The sequence below is a fragment of the Mytilus californianus genome, unplaced genomic scaffold, assembly GCF_021869535.1.
Source record: "Mytilus californianus isolate M0D057914Y unplaced genomic scaffold, xbMytCali1.0.p SCAF_11, whole genome shotgun sequence".
NCBI lineage: Eukaryota > Metazoa > Mollusca > Bivalvia > Mytilida > Mytilidae > Mytilus > Mytilus californianus.
Window position 1 is genome coordinate 40,289,861 of NW_026262593.1, and position 24,142 is coordinate 40,314,002.

The following is a 24,142-nucleotide window of genomic DNA, read 5'->3' on the forward strand; positions in this document are numbered from 1 at the left end:
CTCTATCACAGTTGTTGGAAAGGATTCTTCAACGAGCAGAGATCGTGACTCTCCCTACTCTACCTAGATATAACTCCCCTATTCCGACTGGACGTGACTGCACATTTATACAACAGAACAAAAGAAAGGACCGCTTTTACGGAAGGTTTTACTGGATCGGAAAAGTCTAGGTTACCATACTATGTCCCGGTCAACGCTTCAGGCATAGACCATTTTGAAGTTAAGTTTCAAAGTAATAAAACCAAAAGCAGCACGTTTTGAAAGACTTGACATAAATATCATGGATACATCCTACCAGTCATTTTTTTTTCAGAATGCATGACTCGAAAATTCGACGGGTGCCAGATGTGGAGCAGGATCTGCGTATCCATCTGCAGCATATGATATCTCTCTTTGTGGGGTTCGTGTTGCTCAGCCTTTCGCTATTTATGTAGTGTTTTGTAGACTGTTGTTTTTCCGGTTATTTTGACACGATTTGTCAGTTTTCCCGATTATTTTGACACGATTTGTCAGTCTCTAGATATGAGTTTTGATTCCACTTTGGTATTTCCCAACTCTTTTTTTCCAGAAGAGATGTTGAAAATGTGGTTTTTCTATAGGCTTAATGTGTTGAATCATCACAAAGCGAGAATCTTTCCTAGAGACGCCCTTCTATAAAGTTTGAAAGATTTATGTAATGATCAATTAAATCAAGAACTTCCTCTTCCAGACCTGAATGTATTAATCTGATAAAATAAAAATTAGATGGAAAGGAATCTTTGAGTATAAATGCAAATCAACGAAGAAGAAAAACAATAGAGACATGGATAAAATAATCTTTAATTGTTTACTTGAAAAAATAACCGCACATTTATAACAGTTAGATAACATTCCACATGATGCCTGAATGAGGATACCTTAGTCATTTTTTTACATATCGTCGCAAGGGTTGAGAACGTTCTTGACCCCTCGTCCCCAGTTAAAATAGTTTGTCCGTAGTTGAAATAAAACATACCCTGTAGGGGTAAATTCAGTAAAAAAAAATATCCCGTTGACTCCAATGCAAACCTGTTACTGGAATTAAATGTATACCTGGGCTCTCGGCCATAAAACTTTACTCAGTACTTGGAGTACAATATTTGTGCTCGATACACCAAATCCAGTCTTTTGATTGGTCGATTTTTTAGTCTGAGTACGCTAATCTTACTCCAAATTTTTATGAACGCAAGGGCTGGTTTACCCTAAGAAAGCAGAAGCTTTCCTATATCATTCATCAAAATATGTTTAAAAAAATGTAGTCCCACTTCTGCAACAATAAAAACATAGGGTCATGCGGCTTTTTCTTTTAGGCCATTCACATGGCCTTGTTTACAAAAACTGTAGATTCACACTAAATTCCTACACTTACCCCCATTACTTTTCAACCCTGTAGTAAAAAATTAAATGCATTCAGCAATGATTTTTTTTCATTTTTAACCATAGTTTTGGTCCATCTTAACAAAAATATTTATTATAAACATTATCTACTAACCAGTGGAGCATAGGACTTCATTGTTATCCAGATTAACCTGTACGAAATCCTAATAATTCGACATCACACATTTTCTTTGCATGGCCGCCAAATATTAGTGTTAAAATTTTGTTTCCTTTCAACATTATGTACCTTTCGAAATTTGGTAGCCCATATTCAAGGATTTCTTAGGCTGCATGTGAAGCGCTCAAATTTGTCCAATTTTATTTTCAACATATTTAAACGTTGATGAGGGTCTAGATGGGGGTCCTTCATTTCTTTATTGTTGAACATTTCAGTCATTTTTTCTCTCAGTATTCTTTATATTTCAGTGCCCCATTATTCTCTATTCTTTATTTTTTTGGCCTAATTTTTCTCTATTCTTTATTTTTTTGGCCTAATTTTTCTCTATTCTTTATTTTTTTGGCCTAATTTTTCTCTATACTTTATATTTTGTGCCCATTATTCTGTATTCTGTTTACCGCCATCCAGACGCTTGTTGATGGCAGAAAATATAGCAAGGATTTTTCTAAATAACATGTTTCTTGAATCCAAGTTTACCGATGACAGTATTTATGGTCTAAACACATGCACATGCGTGTTCTTCGTGCAGAATTTCAGTATTTCGAGTTTTTACAGCTAGGGTGCCAAGCTAATTTTAAAATGTGTCAGTTTTTTTAGATTTTCTTGATATAAAATTATGTTTTTTTTAGTCAAAGTCCACAAATTAGGTCCAATGGTGTTTCTTCACATTTTGTAATGTCAATGCCATTTATAGCTTACTATATGCTCATTCTAGAAGGCCGTATTGCAAAATGAAGTTGGCTTGTAGTTTACATTTGTGGTGGATAGCTGTTTCATTGTAAATCATACACCCCATCTCCTTATTTTTATGCGACTAAAAATTATCTGCTTTGATTTAACTATGTGATTCTTTTTCTCTTTCAAGTAATTGGAGGTAAAACAAGATAGTAATGAGCACAAAATGAAATTTATAATTATTTACAACCGGTAATTGGAACTTCTAATCCGTACATCTCACATAAAATAAATTTTCAGTACAAGCGAACTATATACATACACTATAAAAAATGTTTTTGAGACTTGTGATTTTTAAATATATAAAACTCTATGATGATTTTCTAGATGACAAAATGAAGTTTATGATAAATGACGAATAAAATCACAGCTAAGATTATCATCCACATATAGATGACCGGCGCGTCAATTTATACTTGTTTAGTACGCAACCACCCCTCAGGCAGTCTTGTATCTCCAGAGACATTTTATGGTTGTATGGCAGAAATGATTCACTATGCAATGCAATGGCTTAGCTTACTCTCTCAATTCGAGAACAGTTGTGAAGATACATTTGAGTTGAATAGGGTTGATAAAGACGGCACTATGCTTTTATCGATTAATCCATGGTCCAGCATTGTCATAACGGTATTCCATTGTTTTTGAAGATAATTCACTTTGTAAATCATAGTAAACTGGTTTACTGGTCATGTTCTTCTTGAATGATTGCTGGATTGAACGTTCATCGCTAGATACATTTAAAGTATGAAAGATGGTTAATAAATTTGCACACCTTCCTCTAGAAAAAGGTTGATTTTTGCTATTATTTTCCAACTGATTTTAGCTTAAATATGCAAATATAAAATTCTTATTAACAATGGTAACGAGACATTTCTGAAAGTTGAATTGATATGAAATCTGTCATGCTCGATTTTCATCGTGACGTCATACATTGTCCTTTTCCTCGTCGCCATCACGATCATCATCGTCTTTAATACCAACTGCCTGAGTTGGCCTAATGAAAAAACAAGCCAGAGCACTATACGTCGTCCGTTCACATGTCTCCGGATTTTGTGGCGGTAAAAAATTCGTTATTTCAGTTTGTTTCATATTAGTTTCAGCAGTTTGTTTTACTTGATTTGATCCTAGTTGTAGGGCTAGCCAGTCAAATGCCTCCGTGATGCCATCTCCGGTCAAGGCACTAATAGTAAATATATCTGAAAAAATAAACTTCAGTTTATTGCACTAATAAAGCTATTATTTTTGTTTACTTCAAAAGCTTGGAGTAGAAAGATCAGTTCATCGTCGAAAATATCTTGGTATAAATATATTTTATTTGGTTTCTTTCTCTCGTACGTCCATTCTTTTTTCCAATCATTTTCCATATACGCTCTCCTATTTTCACGACTAAACTCTCCTGTACCATCTTTTTATGTAGCCTCCCACGCATCCTTCCACCTCCGAACCCTTTCCCCTTTAACTAAACACATGGCTACTTTGTCCATTGTCTCTATGTACCTTCAAATCATCCCGTTACATGTTTTAACTTATAAATGTGTTCTATACATTGATCTTATGACGGACCCTCCAATTCAATTAAACTACATAATTGTCATCATGATAAGAAGTCGTGTTTGACCCTTTTTATTTCCATTTGTTATCGTGTATCTCTAAACATAATTAAAAAAAAAACGTTATTCTTTATCGGCAGTCCGTACTTTCAGTTTGCTTTCAGCCGCTATGAGCATATTCTATAAATTATTGAACATTGTTCTAGTGTATCTGTGAGTTTTATTTTTTGGTAAAGTTCTTTTTACTGACCTGGTTTTAGCGTTCATTTTTATATGAGCACATTTTGTAATTCAACTGATCGATACTACAGAAACAAGCATTCTGTGAGTATTGCATGGCAATACATAGTCCCCTACTAGTTAAAAATTCATTGCATTGGAACAAAATTCTAACTTGATCTATTACTTGTCATGGTGTAAACTATATAACAAATATCAAGTCAATATCTTCAAGCATGACGAAAAAAAGTGTTGAAAACTGATTATTTAAGTGTATTTTTTAAGTCCAAGGACCATAACTCTGCACAAAATCATCAGACCGGAACAAAATTCGAACTTGATCTGTAACTTGTCATGATAAAACTATATACCAATTTTCAAATCAATATCTTCAAGCATGTCTTGACGAAAAAAAGTGCGGAAAACTGAATATTTGAGTGCGGATATTTTCTAAGTCCAAGGACCATAACTCTGCACAAAATCATCGGACCGGAACAAAATTCGATCTTCATCTGTAACTTGTCATGATAAAACTATATACCAATTTTCAAATCAATATCTTCAAGCATGGCGAAAAAAAGTGCTGAAAACTTATTGAGTGAATATTCTAAGTCCAAGGACCATCACTCTGCACAAAATCATCAGACCGGAACGACATTCAAACTAGAACTGTAACTTGTCATGATAAAACTATACACCAATTATCAAATCAATATCTTCAAGTATGACAAAAAAAAGTGCGGATAGCTGATTATTTTAGGGATTTTTCTAAGTCAAAGGACCATAACTCTGCACAAAATCATCAGACCGGAACAAAATTCGAACTTGATCTATAACTTGTCATGATAAAACAGTACACCAAATATGAAGAAAAAAAGTGTGGAAAACTGATTTGCCGGACAGACAGACAGACAGACAGACAGACAGACAGACAGACAGACAGACAGACAGACAGACAGACAGACAGACAGACAGACAGACAGACAGACAGACAGACAGCAGACAGACAGACAGACAGACAGACAGACAGACAGACAGACAGACAGACCTTGGGTCCCCTTTAGGTTCGTCGATAGGGGACTAAAAAACCAATTATTTAACCACGAAACATATTGAGGTGTTTTTCCCATGTACCCTCGAGAATGGCTGGACCTCTTCAATAGTTTTATTTATGTATATATCCAGCTTTCCCATTTAATCATATATACTTACTCCATTTTCGTTTTAAATTATTCAAAGCCAACGAATCAGATATTTCTTGAAGACTCATTCCATCTTTAATGTCTGATTTATTTGCAAGGAATAAGAACACTGCATCTTTGAGTTCTTCTGATTTTAATGCTGGTTTAATGACGTCATATGTGACTTCTTCCAGTCGTTCTCTATCTCCGCGATCTATCATGATAACGACCGCATTGCTACCCTTGTAGTAATGTTGACACAACGGACGCTACAAAATAGAATTAAATATAGACACAAATGCTAAAAGATATTTCCAAAATCAAATAGTTATCACGAAAGATACTTGCAATAATATGTAACCATTTTACTGCACCCGATGCGCATTTCGACAAGTAATGTCTGATCAGAGATGCTCGATGCCAAAATATTTGAGAATCCAAAACCTAAAACATACATGGAACAGCTGATACAACTAAAAAGTACAAAAGTAAAGCCAAACCAGGATAAGGAATCAGAGCTATTAATGAATTTAGTGCCTGTCGCAGTTTTTAAATAATATCATGAAAATGTTGTTTATATAAAAAAAAAGAATATGTGTTATGATTGCCAATGAGACAAATCTACACCAGAAACCAAATAACATGGAAGTTAGCAACTATTGGTCATCATACGGCCTTCAACAATGATCAAAACCCATAACTCATATTAATGCTTTTCTCCACAACATTTGTTTATGTAATAATGTATCAGCAGAGGTTAATCAACACCCAAACAAATCACTTACCATTTTACCGCCAAATCCAAGGTCCCATGCATTGAGAGACAAGTCTTTATATTGAAAAGATTCTACGTTGAAACCTGAAATAAAGACATACATATGTAACATAGTGTTATGTAAAAGATTCAGAATTCATAAAAGCATAATTAGTATGAACATGCATGAAGGTCTGGGTGAGATTCTTTCATTTGTGTATTCTCTATTCTCTATACATTTTGCCTGTTATTCTCTATTCTTTATGGCCCAATTTTCTGCAGTATTTGTCTGATATTCTCTGTTCTTTAAACCCCACCCAGACCCTCACGCATATAGTATTTTCTAAGCAATCATGGGTGGGATGAATAGTATGATAACACAAAACTAATATTACGTGGTAATAGCAACTACTTAAGTTTCCAATTGTTGTTTACGTGGTAATTGCCACTACTTAATTTATTCCAATTGTTGTTTTCTATTTTTGCTTTAGTTTGCATCAATGCACTATTATATTTTGGCATCTTAGTTGTCTGTTTAATTACCTGCAGTCATGTTATATAAAAGTATCCATCAGTATTAAATAAGCATGGAAATCGTAAAAATCTTTATAGCATATTTTTTCATCAACGAACCGGAAGCGGAGTAGATATGACACTCACCAATTGTTGGCGTAGCCTTTATTGGTTCTCCCAACTTTAGCCTATATAATAATGTTGTCTTTCCAACTGATTCCAGACCTGGAAAAAAAATAAATGCGAATAACCAATCGAACTCTATGAGATAAAAAGGTAAATATATCATTGTCTGAAAGAATACTCACTGGGTCACAAGAGGAAATATTTACAAAGACAGCAAACACGAATCCAACTCACTACAGGGAATAAACTAAAAACACTTACTTAATTGCTTATATACCTTAGAGCAAATGTCTACAGAAGCAAGTGTAGGTCTTTGCTCTTATGTACATAATTTTTCAGAAGAAGAAAAACAAGCAAAAGACCCGGCCACTTGAAAGTCAGTAAACCTGTTCCGTCAATAATTTTTAGTTGTTACAGTTTTTTGTCAAAAAAAAAAAGAGTTACAGATACACTCAGAAAGAAAGATTTCCCCAAAAAGATTGAATAGGTTCTCTCTACAAATTTTCCGAGAAGTGCATCATCTTTGTATACTATTTGCATAATGTTCCTCATTGTCGGAGAATGCCTTTGTCACATCGTGTATGTGATTCTGAGTAGCTCAACAGGGTCCAGCTAGCTAGGAATACTTCTGTCGTCTCAATCGCCCCGCCGTCGTCGTCTACGTCAAACTTTGATAATCCACAACTCCAAGAAAACGGCTTGACAAAATTCATTCAAACTTGCACAGATTCTTCTATGCAGGACATGAAGTCGTGCCCTGCTATATTATTTTTTTATGATGATGATTTTTGGGGTGTTCCGTACCACTGCAAAACATATATTCTGCTATTTCTGAGACGACTCTGGGGGAACGACTCTGGAAGACTCTACCATTTTTTATCTAAAGCATTTGATAATCAAGCTAAGTACATTTTAAGCCTTCGTGGTACCAGAGGCATAAAATAATGTATTACAAGATGTTTTATTAACCAATCATGGTGCCCAAATTTGAGCTATACAATCAAAGATCATCAAAATGAATTACAAAATAAAGCAAAGTAAATGATTAGAATTATAAGAGTACAATTAAACAAAAACATGTATCTGCTCTTTGGCCAGGTTGTTGTCTCTTTGACATATTCCCCATTTCCATTCTCAATTTTATACACATTTAAACAAAGTAACATATTTATAAACAATGTCACTGACAAAACATTGAGTTATTATTGTATTATATTTCTCTAGTGCTACGTTTTCTGAAAGATTAATAAATAGAATTTCTTCAGTGGTATGGGATATTTTCTATTGATAATTGAGATGTTTTATAAACTTGAAAGGTAGCTTGCTTCTTACCCTGGCAAGATAAAAGCAATTTGTTGTTAAAATATTCATAATTGGCAACTGCAATAAATTGATATAAATTTAGAATGTAAAACTATCTGTTTTCTCTCATCGTAATAAATTTAGACTAAAAAATAGACAAGATAAATACATGTTTGATCTTATGTGCAATTTTATCATTTAATGATGGAAAAACCAACGCACGTGTCATTAGAAACACGTGCAAGATCAATTTCTTCTGCTATATCAACAAACCATCTGACGTGTAAATGATGCAAGCTTCAGTTGTCAAGGTATTTTGTATTGGGGATGCATCATCACGGCATGATAATGAGTGGATGATTATATGTAGATTTTTTTCAGTGTGATGTATATTTGTTTTGTTATTACTATTTAGAAGTTTCTGGGGTTTAAAAGGGGCGACCATGAAAACTTAAAAACTAATAATTTGGCAATGTTTCAGGATGTTTATGTAAATGGTTGATCTGACAATAGTTCAGTTGATCTTGACAAATCCAGCTGTCGTTTAATATCCAAGATGAAGAAACAATGTCATACTTTAGTTCGAAATCAGTTTCCTAAGGGACCACTTAGATAAATAATAAAGCAAGTCTTTGTGTCAAAATAGCGATTTTTGTGTTAAAAAAATATAAAGTACATTAAATATTTATTAAATCATACATATAAAGTATGAAAATAACATGAATATTACACTAATTATATAATTCACATGCAGAGTTTGCGATAATTGTAAAAATATTTTAAAAGGTGAAATCCATGTAATTGTAACATGTCCATTATATGACTATTTTAGGCAAAAATAAATGATGAAGCAGAGCATTTTAATACTGATTTCATCTTAATGATAAACTAAAATCAGTGTTTTTATTCGCAGATATCAATATGGTTCGTAGCTGTGCCAACACCTGTTTTCTTATTTTATATTGACGTAGAAATGTGTTATACTCTAAATAATGTACATACATATGTTTTATAGACGAACTTGCAGTAATGTTTTAATGTAAGAGTCTCTTATAATTCTGTATAGAATGGCTCTCTGTGTATACATATTTTATACACTTAATGTAATGTTATATATATTTGAGACATGAGATTTTAAATAAAATATTGAATTGCCATAATTTAATGCGATAATCAAGAAGTGTGGACACAGATTTCTTTTCATATATAGAAAAAATGAAAACTTTTGAAGTAGTACGTATATGTACTTTTTAGTCGTAAGAACAGAAATAGTACTTCAGAGAATTATGTAAAAGTATTATTTCAGCCAACTCCCATATCCGAAAAACGCAATTTTCATTTCCTTTTTCTTGTACGTGTTTATAAAATATTTTATTTGAAAAAGTCAATTTTATTTCCCTTTTCCTTGTAAGTATATAAAAGATGTTTTATTTTCATCAATATATAATGATATAAAAACCTCAATATCCGTTTGTTTAATTGTTGATTTCCGGAATATTGCATTATAAACGTTTGTACTATAAAAGTCCAATAGTAAAATATCCGTTCGAATTTCTTCCTCTTTTTATGATTTTACGGTTACCACATGTACATATCAAATAAACTATAATCTTGATATAAGACCAGAGACATATGCAATACTATATATATGTCTATGGAAAGACTTAAGAACTAATCAATAAATGGACCCCATGAATAAACGAATAATCGAATGAGTGAAATTTACGGGTGTAAGGTTAATTGACAAACTAGCAAATAATTAAATAAAACATTTTTTTTTACTAATTTCTAAAAAACATTGACTTTTTTATATCTTAAGGAAAAAAAATTAGAAAACATGAATTCGGAACAAACATTTTTTTTTAAATAATAAATCAAAGATAAGCAAAACTGTCTCATCTTAGTTTTGAAAATTACACACAAATATATTGTCAAAACTCAGTCAACGACAAATTTTACGTTTTTCCATCAATATGCTGAAATTCATTATCAATCAAAACAGATTGCTTAAAAGGAATAATATATCCCCGTATATATGTGCGTAACGGAATTCTATTGTGTACATGATTTGTCATTAATAATTAATTAACGGAATTCTACTGTGTACACGTTTTGTAATTTTAATTATGACACAGCAGCTGGGTGCAGAAAAAAAGAAATTAATTTCGATCGATTTTCCTGATCTAAATAAACTCGAGTATAATACCTGGCGATGACTCATCGCTGTGTGTCATGGACCTTTCATGCCAAAGTATGATTACAGAGATTTTAATGATTATTCTTAACAGCGTAGAATTTTAAAACAATGAAACATTCGCCTTCCTGTTCAAAGATTTCCCTTCAAATTTAAGCACATATGATATATATTGAAGAAAGCTAAACCCGGTATATTTTTAAACAAAATTTTGAAAAGGTTTAAAAAGAGAATAATATTTCGGAAATGATGTCGGGCAGCGCTTGGTTTCGATTCTCCTGAGACACAGAATGACAAACTTTGTCAACATCTGAAAAAAGTCCCTTCAATTTCAGTATTTGGAGACTAATTTTTTTTGAAAACGTGTCCTTTCTTTGAGGCGAAATCAACCCGCTAGGAATGATGAATAGGGAGATGATGTCGAAACAGTTGAATAAAACTTATAAAAATTCATTCATAAACAATATTATATTGTTGAAGACTTAACATAACTATGTTGACGTTTAGAAGTCTTTTGGTTGTCAATGTCGTTAGGTTCCTGTCTCATTGACGTATACCCGAAATTTGGTTTTATTCATATATTTATTAATGAAGTTTATATATCAACTGTGAATAAAAAGTAAAATAAAAAAATGCCGAACTTCAAGGAAAATTCAAAGCGGGAAGTCCCTTATCAAATGGCAAAATCAAAAGCTCAAACACATCAAACGAATGGAAAATAACTGTCATATTCCTGAATTGGTACAGGCATTTCCTTTTGTAGAAAATTGTGGATTAAACCTGGTTTTATAGCTAGCTAAACCTCTCAGACACTTGCATGACAGTCGCATAAAATTCCATTATATTGACAACAATGTGTGAACCGAAAACAAAAAGACATAATAGGTAAAAATGTCAAAATTAGGGGTACAGCAGTCAACATTGTGTTATAATCTTAATCAAACCACCTAACTTAATGTGAAACTATATACTTTGTGATACTTCAATTTACCATGCTACTATTAAACTTGACTTGCTTGAAAACTAAGCAGTATGAATGGTGCTGCAATGACTAGTCCTGATATTGGTTAAAAGAGGATTTGAGTTTCCGTAAACTTCAGTTTAGTGTTCCCAGTTCGTCTTGCATGACTTCATATACACACATGTTTAGGTTGTGTATTGTGCTTTGGTCTCTAGCTTTTTGGTCTCTTTTTAACGAAGTATGTCTCTCATCTTCTACCCTCTGTTTAGTATAACTATTGGATGAATAGTATATAACGTTTGTCGCTCATCCGTACGTTAGTCAGCTCTTCCGTTCGCAAACTCTTCAAAACCAAGTGATTTAATGAAAGTTTAAAAATAAGTAAGTGCGAAAAGAAAAAGTACAACCCATATATTTTTTTCGGGTTTTTCATAGCAAAATTTGAACATTACGATCGTTATAAATAATGTTTGAAGTAGAGCAGGAAGGATATGAGAGATTTAGGATGGGAGGTTTTCACCATTTTTCTCTTTTCTTTATTTCTTTTGCCCATTACTCTCTATTCTTTTTTTATTGCCTATTTTTCTCTATTCTTTATTTTTATAGCCCTTTATTCTACTCTTTTTCCCAATTATTCTGTATTCTATTAACCCCATCCACTGGATACCCTTATATGATGAGGACTGAGCTTGAAGTGTTTTAACCAGGATTCAGTTTCATTAAGATAAGCACTTAGAAAATATTGCTGTTCTTCATCAAGTCAAAGTCACTATGAGGCCTTCAACTGCATGGAGCAAAAACTAACACCCCTACTTAAATTCAAGTCGGCCCCTAGCACCTATTCGATCGAAATCTGTTCAGTTGCTAGATATCTGTCAAGCAGACTGCATGCGCAAGGCGGACCCTAACACCGATTCGGGCTGGATTATTTGTAGACCACTATACATTTTTGCATTGAAGAGCACAGCTGCGTGTTGAATTCAACACATCTGTATTGATATTTACTCTGCATTAAACTTAGAATATATCTGTGTGACCTAGACAATTATTTGTTTTCATGTGCAATCATGAAAATATATGTATCTGCAACATGAAATATGCATTTGTGATGTGTAAACATTATTATAAGAGCGTAGATGAAGTACATACCTCGATATATGCCAGACACTAAACGTCTGACTGATGCAAAGATTTACAAACAGATGTCTACATTCAAAGAGAGCGGGTTCAATTTAGAAGAACTAATAACCTTTTATTGAAAACCTTTTTATTTTTTTGGTTCTCTTATTAATCATATATAACTGAAATTTGTTTATTATCGTATTATAGATACATAATATTAATTAGAAGAATAATAATAAATGTGAATAGAATAATATATTGTTATTTAACTTACCTAATAAAAGTATTCTTATTTCCTTTGATCTGTATTTAGAAATTTTATTCCAGGCTTGTCCCATCACTTTGGTAAACAAACCATTTCTAACCATGGTTTAATAACATTGTGTCATATTCTTGAACACAGTCAGCATCCTTCATCGTCTAAAAATAACCTAGTGTTGGAGAGTTCCGAATAACGACACACTTAATCATTTAGTGGAGGTGTTTTCTTAATTTTAAAAAATGTCAATTTCTTGACGATCTATTTATTCAAACTTAAAACTTGATCCATAATTGATTATGAAATAAACAATTTTAAATCGATTCTGGCATCTTAACAGTCACGGTTAAGGAATAATAAACTGCAACGATGTGATAGCTCTGCCATTCAGCAGGTTTTGAATCAATAATAAGGTGAAAAATAGAATTTTATCGTTCGATATTTCATTTATAAATACATAGGAAAATTCGTTTCAAAGTGACGGCCATGGTGAAAATGACGTTCCAATCTCTTTAACATTTTACATACGGTGGTCATTTTGGATTTCTGATTGCTTCTGAATAAAAATGGAAAGGACTGGTGTAGTTCTCATATTTTCCATCGAAAAGAAATCGATAAAAGCATTAATTTGTATATGTAACTTCCAAATAATATTAAAAAATCCACGAGAATGGATAATAGAAGTAGTAAGTCGGGTACACCGTTAATTTCAGGCGTATTTGAATATACGTGGTTATACCTTGCAGGTAATAAAAACAAACAAAACAAGGGTATAACATTGTTTCATATTTTCAGACTAACTGTTGATTTTGAAGCTTTCGGAATTTCCATTTTGAGAAGAACTTTATTATATGTGGTTCAAGTGACCGCTCATGAGCTACTATTATTATTAAGATTTGAATCACATTTTTTTATTAATAAAACCCGCCTCGGTAGTCTCGTGTTAGCGTGTTCGCCTCGAGTGCGGGAGGTCACTGGGCAACAAATCTGACTTTAATTTTAAGTAGTACAGAGGCAGAAAAATATATTGAAGGACAATAATAATAATGTAGAAGTATTTGTCTGCCTAAATAAAACTTTAAATCATGGATCATAATTGTAAGAAAATTAACTATTTTCAGGAGCTCTCATGTCAGTGTGTCATGACTGAAATGACTTTAAGCATATTTCTTCATTTAGTATATCGCCGGATAGGGCGACAATATTGGTTAGAAATCTTGAGTCCCTGGTGTGGACAGTGTATAACTTGCAAATTTTTTTCATACACCTTCGAAATTTATTTCTTTATATTTTATGCCTAAAATTGTAAGTAGGGGATGAAATTGCATGACAAAAAATTTGTGGCATGAATTTTTAGGCAAAGTGGTAATTTGGTCCAGTTTGAAAAGGTCAAAACTTGAATTAGTATGTCTGAAGCTGTCATACTGAATTACAGACCCCCTTAACATAAAATTATCCATATTCTGAGTTAGAGCCGATAGACTTTTCTATAATGTTGATATAATTTGTCCCAAAAGTAGTACACTACACGGTAAAAATCTTTTTTGGATAGAGCAGGTGCGATTTTTAAATTTGCGTTTTTTGTCTAAAAGAAATGCACTACGAAATAACTGTGTTCTCGGGCCATAACATAAAATATGTAACAAAAGCAAACTAGAATTTCAAATGGGTGTTATGTCCTCGTTTTAATAACTGCTTAATGCTTTTTGTTCTCTTGTTCTTTTTTTTAATTATTATAAATGGTTTCCTTTTTTCTTTTTAATATTTGGACCTGAAAAATACGGTTTGTATGCATGCAAATAGATATTTCGTACTACATTTTTGTATCTTTATTTAGATTGATCAACTGGCAACACAGGCGCTTGGGGAATGGACCCGCCCCCTTTTTCTAATTTTTTCAAGTTTGTGTTTTAATTCTTTGTTTAAATATTCTGTAATATTTTAACTTATTTTCACTTATTAAATGTGTTCTGCACTTTTCCATACGATATTACAATAACAGTAATTTATAAATTTTGACCCTCTATTTCATTGAAATGAGAATATAGATCGAGGGTCAACAATATAAAGTACTGTTATTCTATAATATCGTATGGAAAAGAGTAGAACTCATTGAATAAGTAAAAATATTGCAAGGTATTTACTAAATAATAATCAAAATACACAAACAAAATGTTTAGAAAAAGAGGGGTCCATTCCCAAGCGCCTGTGATTCGCATACCCTATAACGGCTATCGGTTCTGCGGATGTACAAAATAAAAAGTCGCGTTTCTATGAATAGGATTTATAAGTTCCAGTTTTTTATTTGCTTTCTTTCCTTTACAACAAGCATGCAGTCTTTCGTTTCATGATATGACCAAACTTAATATGCCTAGACTATACAAAGTCCAAATTGTTTGTTTTTGGTTTATTTGAAGAAAGAAGTATATTATTACTGTTGTATTTATTTTTTTATGCAAGTTTATGATGTTAATCACCCCAATGGAAAATGCCATAATTGAGGGTCTTGATGGGGGATGGTCCTTCATTTCTTTCTTCTTTTATTTTTTTTTACAATTTTTCTCTATTTTTTTTATTTATTTCGCCAATTATTCTCTATTCTTTATATTTTAGCACACAATTATTCTCTATTTTTAATTTTTTTTGCCTGTTTTTCTCTATTCTTTATTTTTTGCCCTACATTCTGCATTTTTTGCCCATAATTCACTATTCTTTATTTTTTTGCCCTATATTCTGCATTTTTTGCCCATAATTCTCTATTCTCTAAACCCCATCCCACCAAGACTCTCATAACTCGATCTTGTTAATTGGACATGTTTATGCAATATTACACATTTTCACAAAACTAATAGATGATTTAATATATATTGTTTAATTTTACTTCACAGACAGATCAAGGTGTACTAACACATACGGAAAATACGAGATTTGTGGTAAATGTCAAAGAAACAGCAATCCAAGGACATATGTATAAAGAAGACGTTTAGACATCAATATTAGGTTTTCGACAGTATTCAAAATTAAATTAAAATTCTTTATTTTCCTTATCACACGACCCTTTCAGGCATAACAAATTTTGACACGTTCATTCACACTTTAAAACAAGTCTTTTTGTTCCGTTCATTCTGATAATATTAATTATGCACAGCACAACAAAACACGCATAAAAGTCATCATGACATCATTTGTGTGGAAGATGGGTAAAGAGAGATAACTCTGTAGTTATAATTGACACTCATACCACATCTTCTTATATCTAGTTAGTAGAACAGTATTCAAATTTGCTGTTTTTTTCAGTCAGCAAAATTAAGTTTTAAAAAATGATACCTTAGAGATAACTAGAGCTGTCCGCATAAATACCCCCGGCCGTACATGCATTTAAGTTGCTGATATGAAATTCAGTATTGAGACAATTTCATTTTGAGATTTTTATATAATCATTGCCTTTGCCAGTGTTAGATTGACACATGGTTACTGATATGTCAATCTGAAAGAATTATACTGACTCAGGAACATAGTTGGTTTACCGTAAATTCAGAAATAAAAGGTCAAAGTCAAGGTCAGAATGATGCTTCTGCATACAAAGTTTGGTCAAACTAAGTGCTTCAGTACACAATTAATGCACCAAACACAAATCATACAATGTTTTACTATCATAGGATAGAGGTTTAAGCTCTAAATTAATTTATTTATGAAACACCCCTACCCCATGTTGTATCAGCATACCAAGTTTGGACAACCTAAGAGTTCTATAGTAGAAAAATCCGACAAGGTTTTACTTTCATAAGGGTCAAGGTAAGAGAGACCTGAATTTGGTATACGACACTACCACAACCCTTGTATACTAGTACCAACTTTTGTTGAACTAAGTTTTACGGTACTAAATATATGAGCCGAACACGAATTGGAAGGGTTTTAATATCATAGGGGTCAAAGGTCAAAATCAAGGTCAGAGTGATCTGACTTTGGTAAATAACACACACCAAGCTCATGATACAACTGCCTGCAAATTTGGTTATCATAAGTCTTTCCGTCTGTCCGTCCGTCCGTCCGTCTGTCCCATTTTCGTTTCTGCACTCTAACTTAAGTTTGCATCATGCAAATTGTATGAAACTATACACAATGCTGAGAACCAAAACTCGCAGACAGAGTTCGAATTTTGGCAGTGAAGTTACTTACAGTTCGAGAGTTAGGTCCCATTTTAACGTCGAAAATTGCATTTTTTTTGTTTCCGCACCCTAACTTAAGTTTTTCTCACCAAATTTTATGAAACTCATACACAATGCTAAGAACCACAACACGTAGACAGGGGTTGGGTTGTGAGTCATTTAGCATTCTTGAGTTATGCCCTTTTAACTTGGAAAATTGCTCAGCTTGAGCGGAGGCATTCTTGTCTTCAAACACATTCTTCTTCTACTTTTGCCTATTTTTCTCTATTTGCCATTTGTTCTGCGCCTTTTGCCTATTACTCTCTATTCAATAAACCCCATCCAGACCTTCACGAAAGAGACTGGTGTCTATACAGCATGTGAAGCTCTTAATCGATCGAATCGGAGAAAAATGTGTATGTGTCATTATTTTATTTTTAATCACATAGGAATGAAGGAGATGTGCATGGGGTACACGTCAATGAAAAAACAAACCGACGATTAAAATCACAATAAGAAAGCAATCTCCTAACTGTGTATTGCTACCTGTACATTATTGTTCAGGAGCCAAATGAAGCACGCCTCCGGTGCGGAATTTTCTCGCTGCGTTTAAGACCCATTGGTAGCCTTGGGCTGTTTTCTGCTCTATGGTCGGGTTGCTGTCGACACATTCCCTGTTTCAACATCAAATTCTCCAAAAGCACAAACTATTATGAAATGACATATAAATCAACCGCAGACACAGGGTGCGAGATACATGGTATAATCTCGATCAGGCTCATAAAAACGGTACATGCAAGAAAATAGAATAAAATCAGTACAGGAATGCATGCATTTACCTCTGAAATAACAGTTTAGTAGATAAAATAACACAAGTGCAAGCAAACAAATAACAAACCATATATCATATCACTTATAAGAATGCTCGCAGTTACTGAAAGCAAGCTCGAATACGTAACCTGTTGATATGGAAGCATGATGTCCTACACTCTAAGATTGGTAGCTGTACTTCAAATATATTTCGTACACAAACATCATGAACAGTACGAACGTATGAAATGTCAATAAATTGACTGCAAAATTTCAATTCAGAAAAGCAAAAGACTATAGTAGCAAACTGGTGTTTATCATGCAAAAGCAAGACACAGCAAGTTAACAACAACTGTATAAATATAACCTTTTAACAACTCTTATAAGCCAATGAGAAAGATTTAAATACAATTCATAAGCTTACAGACTGTATGTGTTCGTTGAATGATATTACTGTTAAAACTGGAAAAGTAACACGATTTGTTATTCTTTCAAACTATGAAAATTTTGTGAAAGTTTTAATCAATTTTTTATGTCCATATCCATGTTGTAATTTTTTGTCGATTACAATGTTACTTTCATGGAATGAATAAAGACGTCTTTACATATGAGCGCATATCAAACCAACTGACAAATGAGCACTCCATAAATAGGATCCAACAGAAGGAACATCAACTGTTACATTATAAAAAAAAACCTTTAATTACAAGACTCACTCCATCTAAGACCTGCACATGGTTGATGTATTCACATATATAAAGACATTGAATTATTACAAACTCAATAACTAAAGTGATTGTTTGCCGTCTTAATCCGATAAACATGATGTTCCAGGAAGGGGTGTAATTTGCTTTTATGATTATTCAATAATTGTGACTAACTTATCTTTTTTTTAAAGTTTCAGTAGATATCCTCAGAAATGATAATTGTATACGCAGAAGAAATCCATAATATTGCGTTGGTACTAACCAGGGGCCGTGGAGTGAAAAAAATAATGAAATGCATCACTTTTGTTTTTAAAAAAATGCATTAAAATCATTGATAAGGATGTTCGCTACTCTGTTTCAAAATAACAATAAAATTGAGAATGGAAATTTTTTAAAAGACCATATATAAATAACGGAACTAAAAATTAGAAAAAAATGAAGGGTCCGTGTCCGTGTCCCTGTAAATGAGACACGGACCTTTCATTTTTTATCAAATTTTTAGTTCCGCCAATAAATAATAAGCCGAAGAAATTTTGCTTCTGAGAAAAATAACATTATACATAACAAATCTGTTTTAATTTTTTTTTCATATCAAATAACTTTTTTACCATAAAAAACGTACTTCTTGTGAACTTGTGATCAATGGCTTCCTTGCGGAGAATGAGGCAGAAACAAATAATATGCAGCAAATTGTCCACTTTTCAATTTAAGTCACTCAGCAAATTCAAGAGTTCAAATTGTTTTTGTCACTAATTTTCTACGCGAAGGACAACATCACCGACGAATCATCAATGTTGTCGTACTCACAGAACTACTGTTACAATTTTTTTTCAAAATTTGAACAAAAGAGAATGATCAAAACTATAATGTTTTAGCCGTAGTGCATCGTACATGGCTAGTGAAATAAGTCCATTTATACTTATAGTTTTCTAGTATGTCGCTTTGATATACTAACATAGTTCTTTCTTCCGATGACATGACGATTTTAAATACGTATTGGTCCCTCGATCACAAACGCTGCTTATATTTAATTGACTGATTTTATATGACGAGACTTCATGAAAAATGTTGGGAGTGTTGTATATTTTTCTAGCGGCAGAAGTCGAACTTTCTCAGCTAGCAGAGCGCACACATTTTGCCCTTGCCTACTAAATTTAGTGCCGTCTTTTATCTCTTTGCTCAAGTAAGAGTTCATCCTGTTGATAGTATTATAATACATCACGTGATTTTGATTTTCTTCGCAGGAACACCAGCAGCTGCAGCAAGAATGAAAGCCAATGCTACACAACCCCAAATCAGACAGAATATACAACAATATTGGACCCACATACCAATCTGAAAATAGACAAACTTGAACACGTTCAGCGAAGACTATTTCGATTCTTCTCCTCAGCTTTCCGAATTTGAAATATCCTACGGTATACCCTAGCTGTTGTCTCCACACTTGCAGATACTTTACTTGTTTCTATCAATAGAACAAGTGCATGTGGTCGTTATCCTTTATTTGTCGAAATATGTGTACATAGAAAGTTGGACACTGAATTCCAGGGGCGGATCCAGGATTTTAGGTTAGGGGGACGCAAACTTAAATTTTTAATTGAGGTAAAATTATCGAAATATTCTTTATTAAGCTGAGGACAACCCATGCTTTGCAAATTTTAGGGGGGGGGGCGCACGCCCGCCACGCCTCCGCCTGAATCCGCCCCTGTTAAATTCTAAGATATTTGAGGGATGAACTATAGAAAGTTCGATGATACTCAGATATTTGAGGGATGAACCATAGAAAGTTCGACGATACTCAGATATTTGAGGGATGAACCATAGAAAGTTCGACGATACTCAGATATTTGAGGGATGAACTATAGAAAGTTCGACGATACTCAGATATTTGAGGGATGAACTATAGAAAGTTCGACGATACTCAGATATTTGAGGGATGAACTATAGAAAGTTCGACGATACTCAGATATTTGAGGGATGAACTATAGAAAGTTCGACCATACTCAGATATTTGAGGGATGAACCATAGAAAGTTCGACGATACTCAGATATTTGAGGGATGAACTATAGAAAGTTCGACAATACTCAGATATTTGAGGGATGAACTAAGTGGAAGAGTAAGATATAAGAAAATTAAGGGGGAGTTTTATTTGCACGTAAAACTAGTGCAACCCCGTCGCAGTTTGTGTCTGAACTATATGTCAGGTTACCTGGACCATATATTGTATTGTTCGATGTTTGTCTAAATTTTATGTCTTTTTTTCGGAGAAGCTACGGTCGGTGCAGGTGGTTTAGGTGATTGCTAACTTTGTTATGTCCAATATCGTTTTGTGATTCTTGTTATCCGGCCTGTCGCTATATATTTTCATCATTTCACAGTAGATTTTTTGAAGTAACCTTTTATACTGTCAAGATGTGTTGCAAGAAAACGAAATTTGTGACACTATTTTTCTTTCTTTTTTTCTATTTAAGAGAACAAAACCTTTTCTTTTCGCTTTCACATTGTTGCGTTTTCCCCTTATGTAATCTTATAAAGGTGGATCATACTTTGCCAAAAAGAAGATTTTACCATGCTTTTTTAAAAAAATATGATAAAAAGTAGGGTGTCACAGTGCTATTTGGTCAAGCTACGAGTCGTGCAAATTTTCCCAAATTTGCATTGGTTATTCATGAAAAAACACTTTTTTGTGAATATAAAAAAAATATATGAGATAGAATTTTGGGATAAAATATGAAAGGATAGGTTTTATAATATGCTTAAAGAAAATAAAAAGAAACAATTGTGTTACCGATTCTATTCTTCTTGCGACAAGAAAAAAAAAAACAATTACCCTAATATACCATTGTAAAAATTTTACTATTTGGGTTATCTCCCCTTATATTGCTATTTATAAAAATTGATTCGAACAAACACAAATATTTGGTAATCGTTAAAACAGTCTTATTAATGCAACACACTACTTTATTTGTTTTTATTCAAATACACGGTCTTAAACATTAATTGCCAATCTGTCTTAATATTTGCAGATTTAAGCAAAGAACTAGACCGATTGTGTACTGCTTTTTTACAATCCAAGATGGCGGTATACAGTTATTCTACTCTAAGTTTGTTAGAGCTATGTGAAACGTCAAACCTCTGACTACCGTCTGTAAATCATAGAAGAACTTTTCAACAGCTTTTTCGTCAAATTTAACAACTATAAACTGGATCGATCGGAAGTTGAAGACGTCCAACATTTTATCTAAAAGTGCAAATTAAGCTTTCAGACCATCATGCACCTAGAAGCATATACGTTAAGCGACTCATGAGTTATGGTAGCAGCGAATCCTTATCATGACTTTCTTACAAGTCAGCTTACCCTGGAACCTATAGACGATGCTAGTATATATATACGGGTTTTTTTTTGCGCCTGTCCCAAGTCAGGGGCCTCTGGCCTTTGTTAGTCTTGTATCATTTTTAATTTTAGTTTCTTGTGTATAATTTGGAGTTACGTATGACGTCCATTATCACTGAACTAGTATACATATGTGTTTAGGGGCCAACTGAAAGACGCCTCCGGGTGCGGGAGTTTCTCGCTGCATTGAAGACCCATTGGTGGCCTTCGGCTGTTGTCTGCTCTATGGTCGGGTTGTTGTCTCTTTGACACATTCCCCATTTCCATTCTCAATTTTATTACAGGCCTACTTTACGACTGAAATGGGCAGTGGCGGATCCAGAAATTTTCATAAGTGGGAGCCCACTGACTGCCTAATAGGGGGCCACTCCAGTCATGCTTCAGTGATTCCCTATATAAACAACCAATTTTTACCCGAAAAAGGAGGAAATGCCCCCCCCCCCCCCGCCCCCCCCCCCCCCCCCTAAATCCGCCTCTGATGGGAATTTATACTGTACAAACCTTTAGGTACGCATTCTCAATTAAGTCGGAATACTGCAAAGACTACGACCATGCAATAAAGATGGCATTAAATCAAATGTGTACAATAAAATATCTATGTAACACCATACTCTTATAAAAGTTACTGAAGACCGCAGATTGACCTCGAGGCGACATCAGTTGAATTGATTTGTGGCGGTTCTAATGGAGATAAAACTCTGAGACTTTTGTATTGCCTGAATTACCGTGTTAAAATTAATAATGGCTGTAAAGAAGTTGGGTTGAAATCGAAATCATTCTTTTCGTCACACGATTTTATTTGAAATCGAATACTGTTTGCATAAATTATGTCGGGTGATATCTTTTTTTTTTTTATATTTCATGTCCTTCTATCTAGAAACATCAAGGACATTCAACTTGATAAAAAAAATCCGTTGGCAAGCCGTGGATCGACCTATCAGTCAACCGGGGACTATATCTCGTATACCTTGGACCTAACGTGAGGGTACCCAAATTGCACCTATTTTGACAGTTTTTTCACCTACGTTTTTTTATAATCCAGACAAAAGTTTCCATTCTGTGTTTAATATGTAGACGTATCCTTATTTACTAGATAGGTACGGCACCAATTTAATTTTGAATCCATATTGAATCATAGAAAAATGGGTTTGAACCGACCTCCAAACGTTCCATGATTCTGTAATGAGGAGTACCCAAATTGCATCCATGTTTAAATTCCCATCCTTAAAAATCTAATAACAGATGTTTTGTTTTATTTCTTCAAATATTTTGAACAATTAGACATTATGCCATGCTTACTATCATTTTTTTTTAAAAGAAATGGATACTTGTAACATGTTTAATTTGCTCATTTTTAAAAAATGACATTTTGAGAACGTCGCATGGCGACGTTTCCGTAGATTTACTTTTTCCAGGGAATGCTTCATCTGTTGATGTTGATATATATATACTGTGAACGTTTTGTGTATATTTAAAAATAGTTACCTTTGTTGACAAATTGTTTAGTCTCAAAGAAAACTTGTAAGATTTCCGCAGCTTTTTTTGTTGAATAGGTGCAATTTGGGTACTCGGTGCAATTTGGGTACTGTGACGTTAAATCTATATTAGTGTATATCAGGTCCTATGTGTTACACTAACAATTGGCGGATTCAGGGGTGTGTTATTCCGGGGATTGGAACCCACCCTTTTTGTTTGATAACTAATGTTATTTATGGGGACACATAGTTGAACCCCCTTTTTTATATGACTTGCATGTGTTGGAACCCCCCTTTTTTCCCCATCTTTTTAAAAATAGCTGGATCAGCGCCTGCTAACAATATATAAGCCCTAGAATCAATCCAACCTTTTCAACTGAGGAAACATTTCTTGATCCGTGTGCATTCAGATTGCTGGTCTCAGCAGAGACGTATAAAACGTCTCTCTCTCGTCTGAAACTACTATAATGTGTTATAGTAGTTTCACCACTGAGAGACATATAAAATGTCATAAAGCGGATTATGACAGAAAAAAATCATCAATAAATTCATAGCTATTGTTAAAAACTATTTAGAGATAAACGTAGACGTATATTTAAATACTTCTTTGTGAATCACAGATTTTCTTCTGATTACGTTTTTTTTTCTTAACAACAGTTTTTTCAGGTTTAAAAAATTTCACCCTTCAGTAACCTCATTGAATTTTTTTTGGGACAGTCTAGGGGCGATAATCCGTTTCTTTGTAAAACAAAACGGTACTTTTTTATGCATTTCCGGCAGATATGCCATGCAAGTGGAATGGTTAAACAAATGTAGGTAGGTAACATTGCACCTTATAATATTCATGTGTCATGCAACATTGACTTTTGCATTGTTTACAATGAATATCACAAATCTGACGCACATCAACAAAAAGGAATGTGGTGGTCAAGATAGACAATAAAAAAATAGTTGACCCGTTCATTTATTGATTTTCTCAGGGTTTCTTGGTACACATACAATGACCAGTATTTACATTTCATTTGTTAACATGTTTACACAGGATGATAAAATAAAAACGTGAGAACAAAAATGTGTACATGTTTTTTTTTTAATTCTGCAACTTTTTTAACCACAGT

The 24,142-nt window shown here is 33.4% G+C and overlaps 2 protein-coding genes across 3 annotated transcripts in view; one reads left to right on the forward strand and one right to left on the reverse strand.

Annotated features, from left to right (window-relative positions):
• Window positions 1–2,464: 2,464 nt before the first annotated feature.
• On the reverse strand, window positions 2,465–12,868 carry LOC127720084 (ADP-ribosylation factor 2-like). The gene is made up of 5 exons (XM_052226493.1): window positions 12,505–12,868; window positions 6,673–6,750; window positions 6,044–6,117; window positions 5,290–5,527; window positions 2,465–3,504 (listed from the first exon to the last, which is right to left on the reverse strand). The coding sequence occupies exons 1-5, from the start codon at window positions 12,596–12,598 to the stop codon at window positions 3,233–3,235; spliced, it is 756 nt and encodes a 251-aa protein (XP_052082453.1). The 5' UTR covers window positions 12,599–12,868; the 3' UTR covers window positions 2,465–3,232.
• Window positions 12,869–23,778: 10,910 nt separating this feature from the next.
• The window catches only part of LOC127720072 (uncharacterized), a 43,698-nt gene continuing 43,334 nt past the window's right edge, over window positions 23,779–24,142 (forward strand). Inside the window, exon 1 of one of the 2 annotated variants that reach the window (XM_052226468.1) lies at window positions 23,779–23,840. The gene's annotated coding sequence lies outside the window, so the exon portion shown is untranslated. The remainder of the gene's footprint in view (window positions 23,841–24,142) is intronic. The other variant, XM_052226469.1, reaches the window with a different exon arrangement.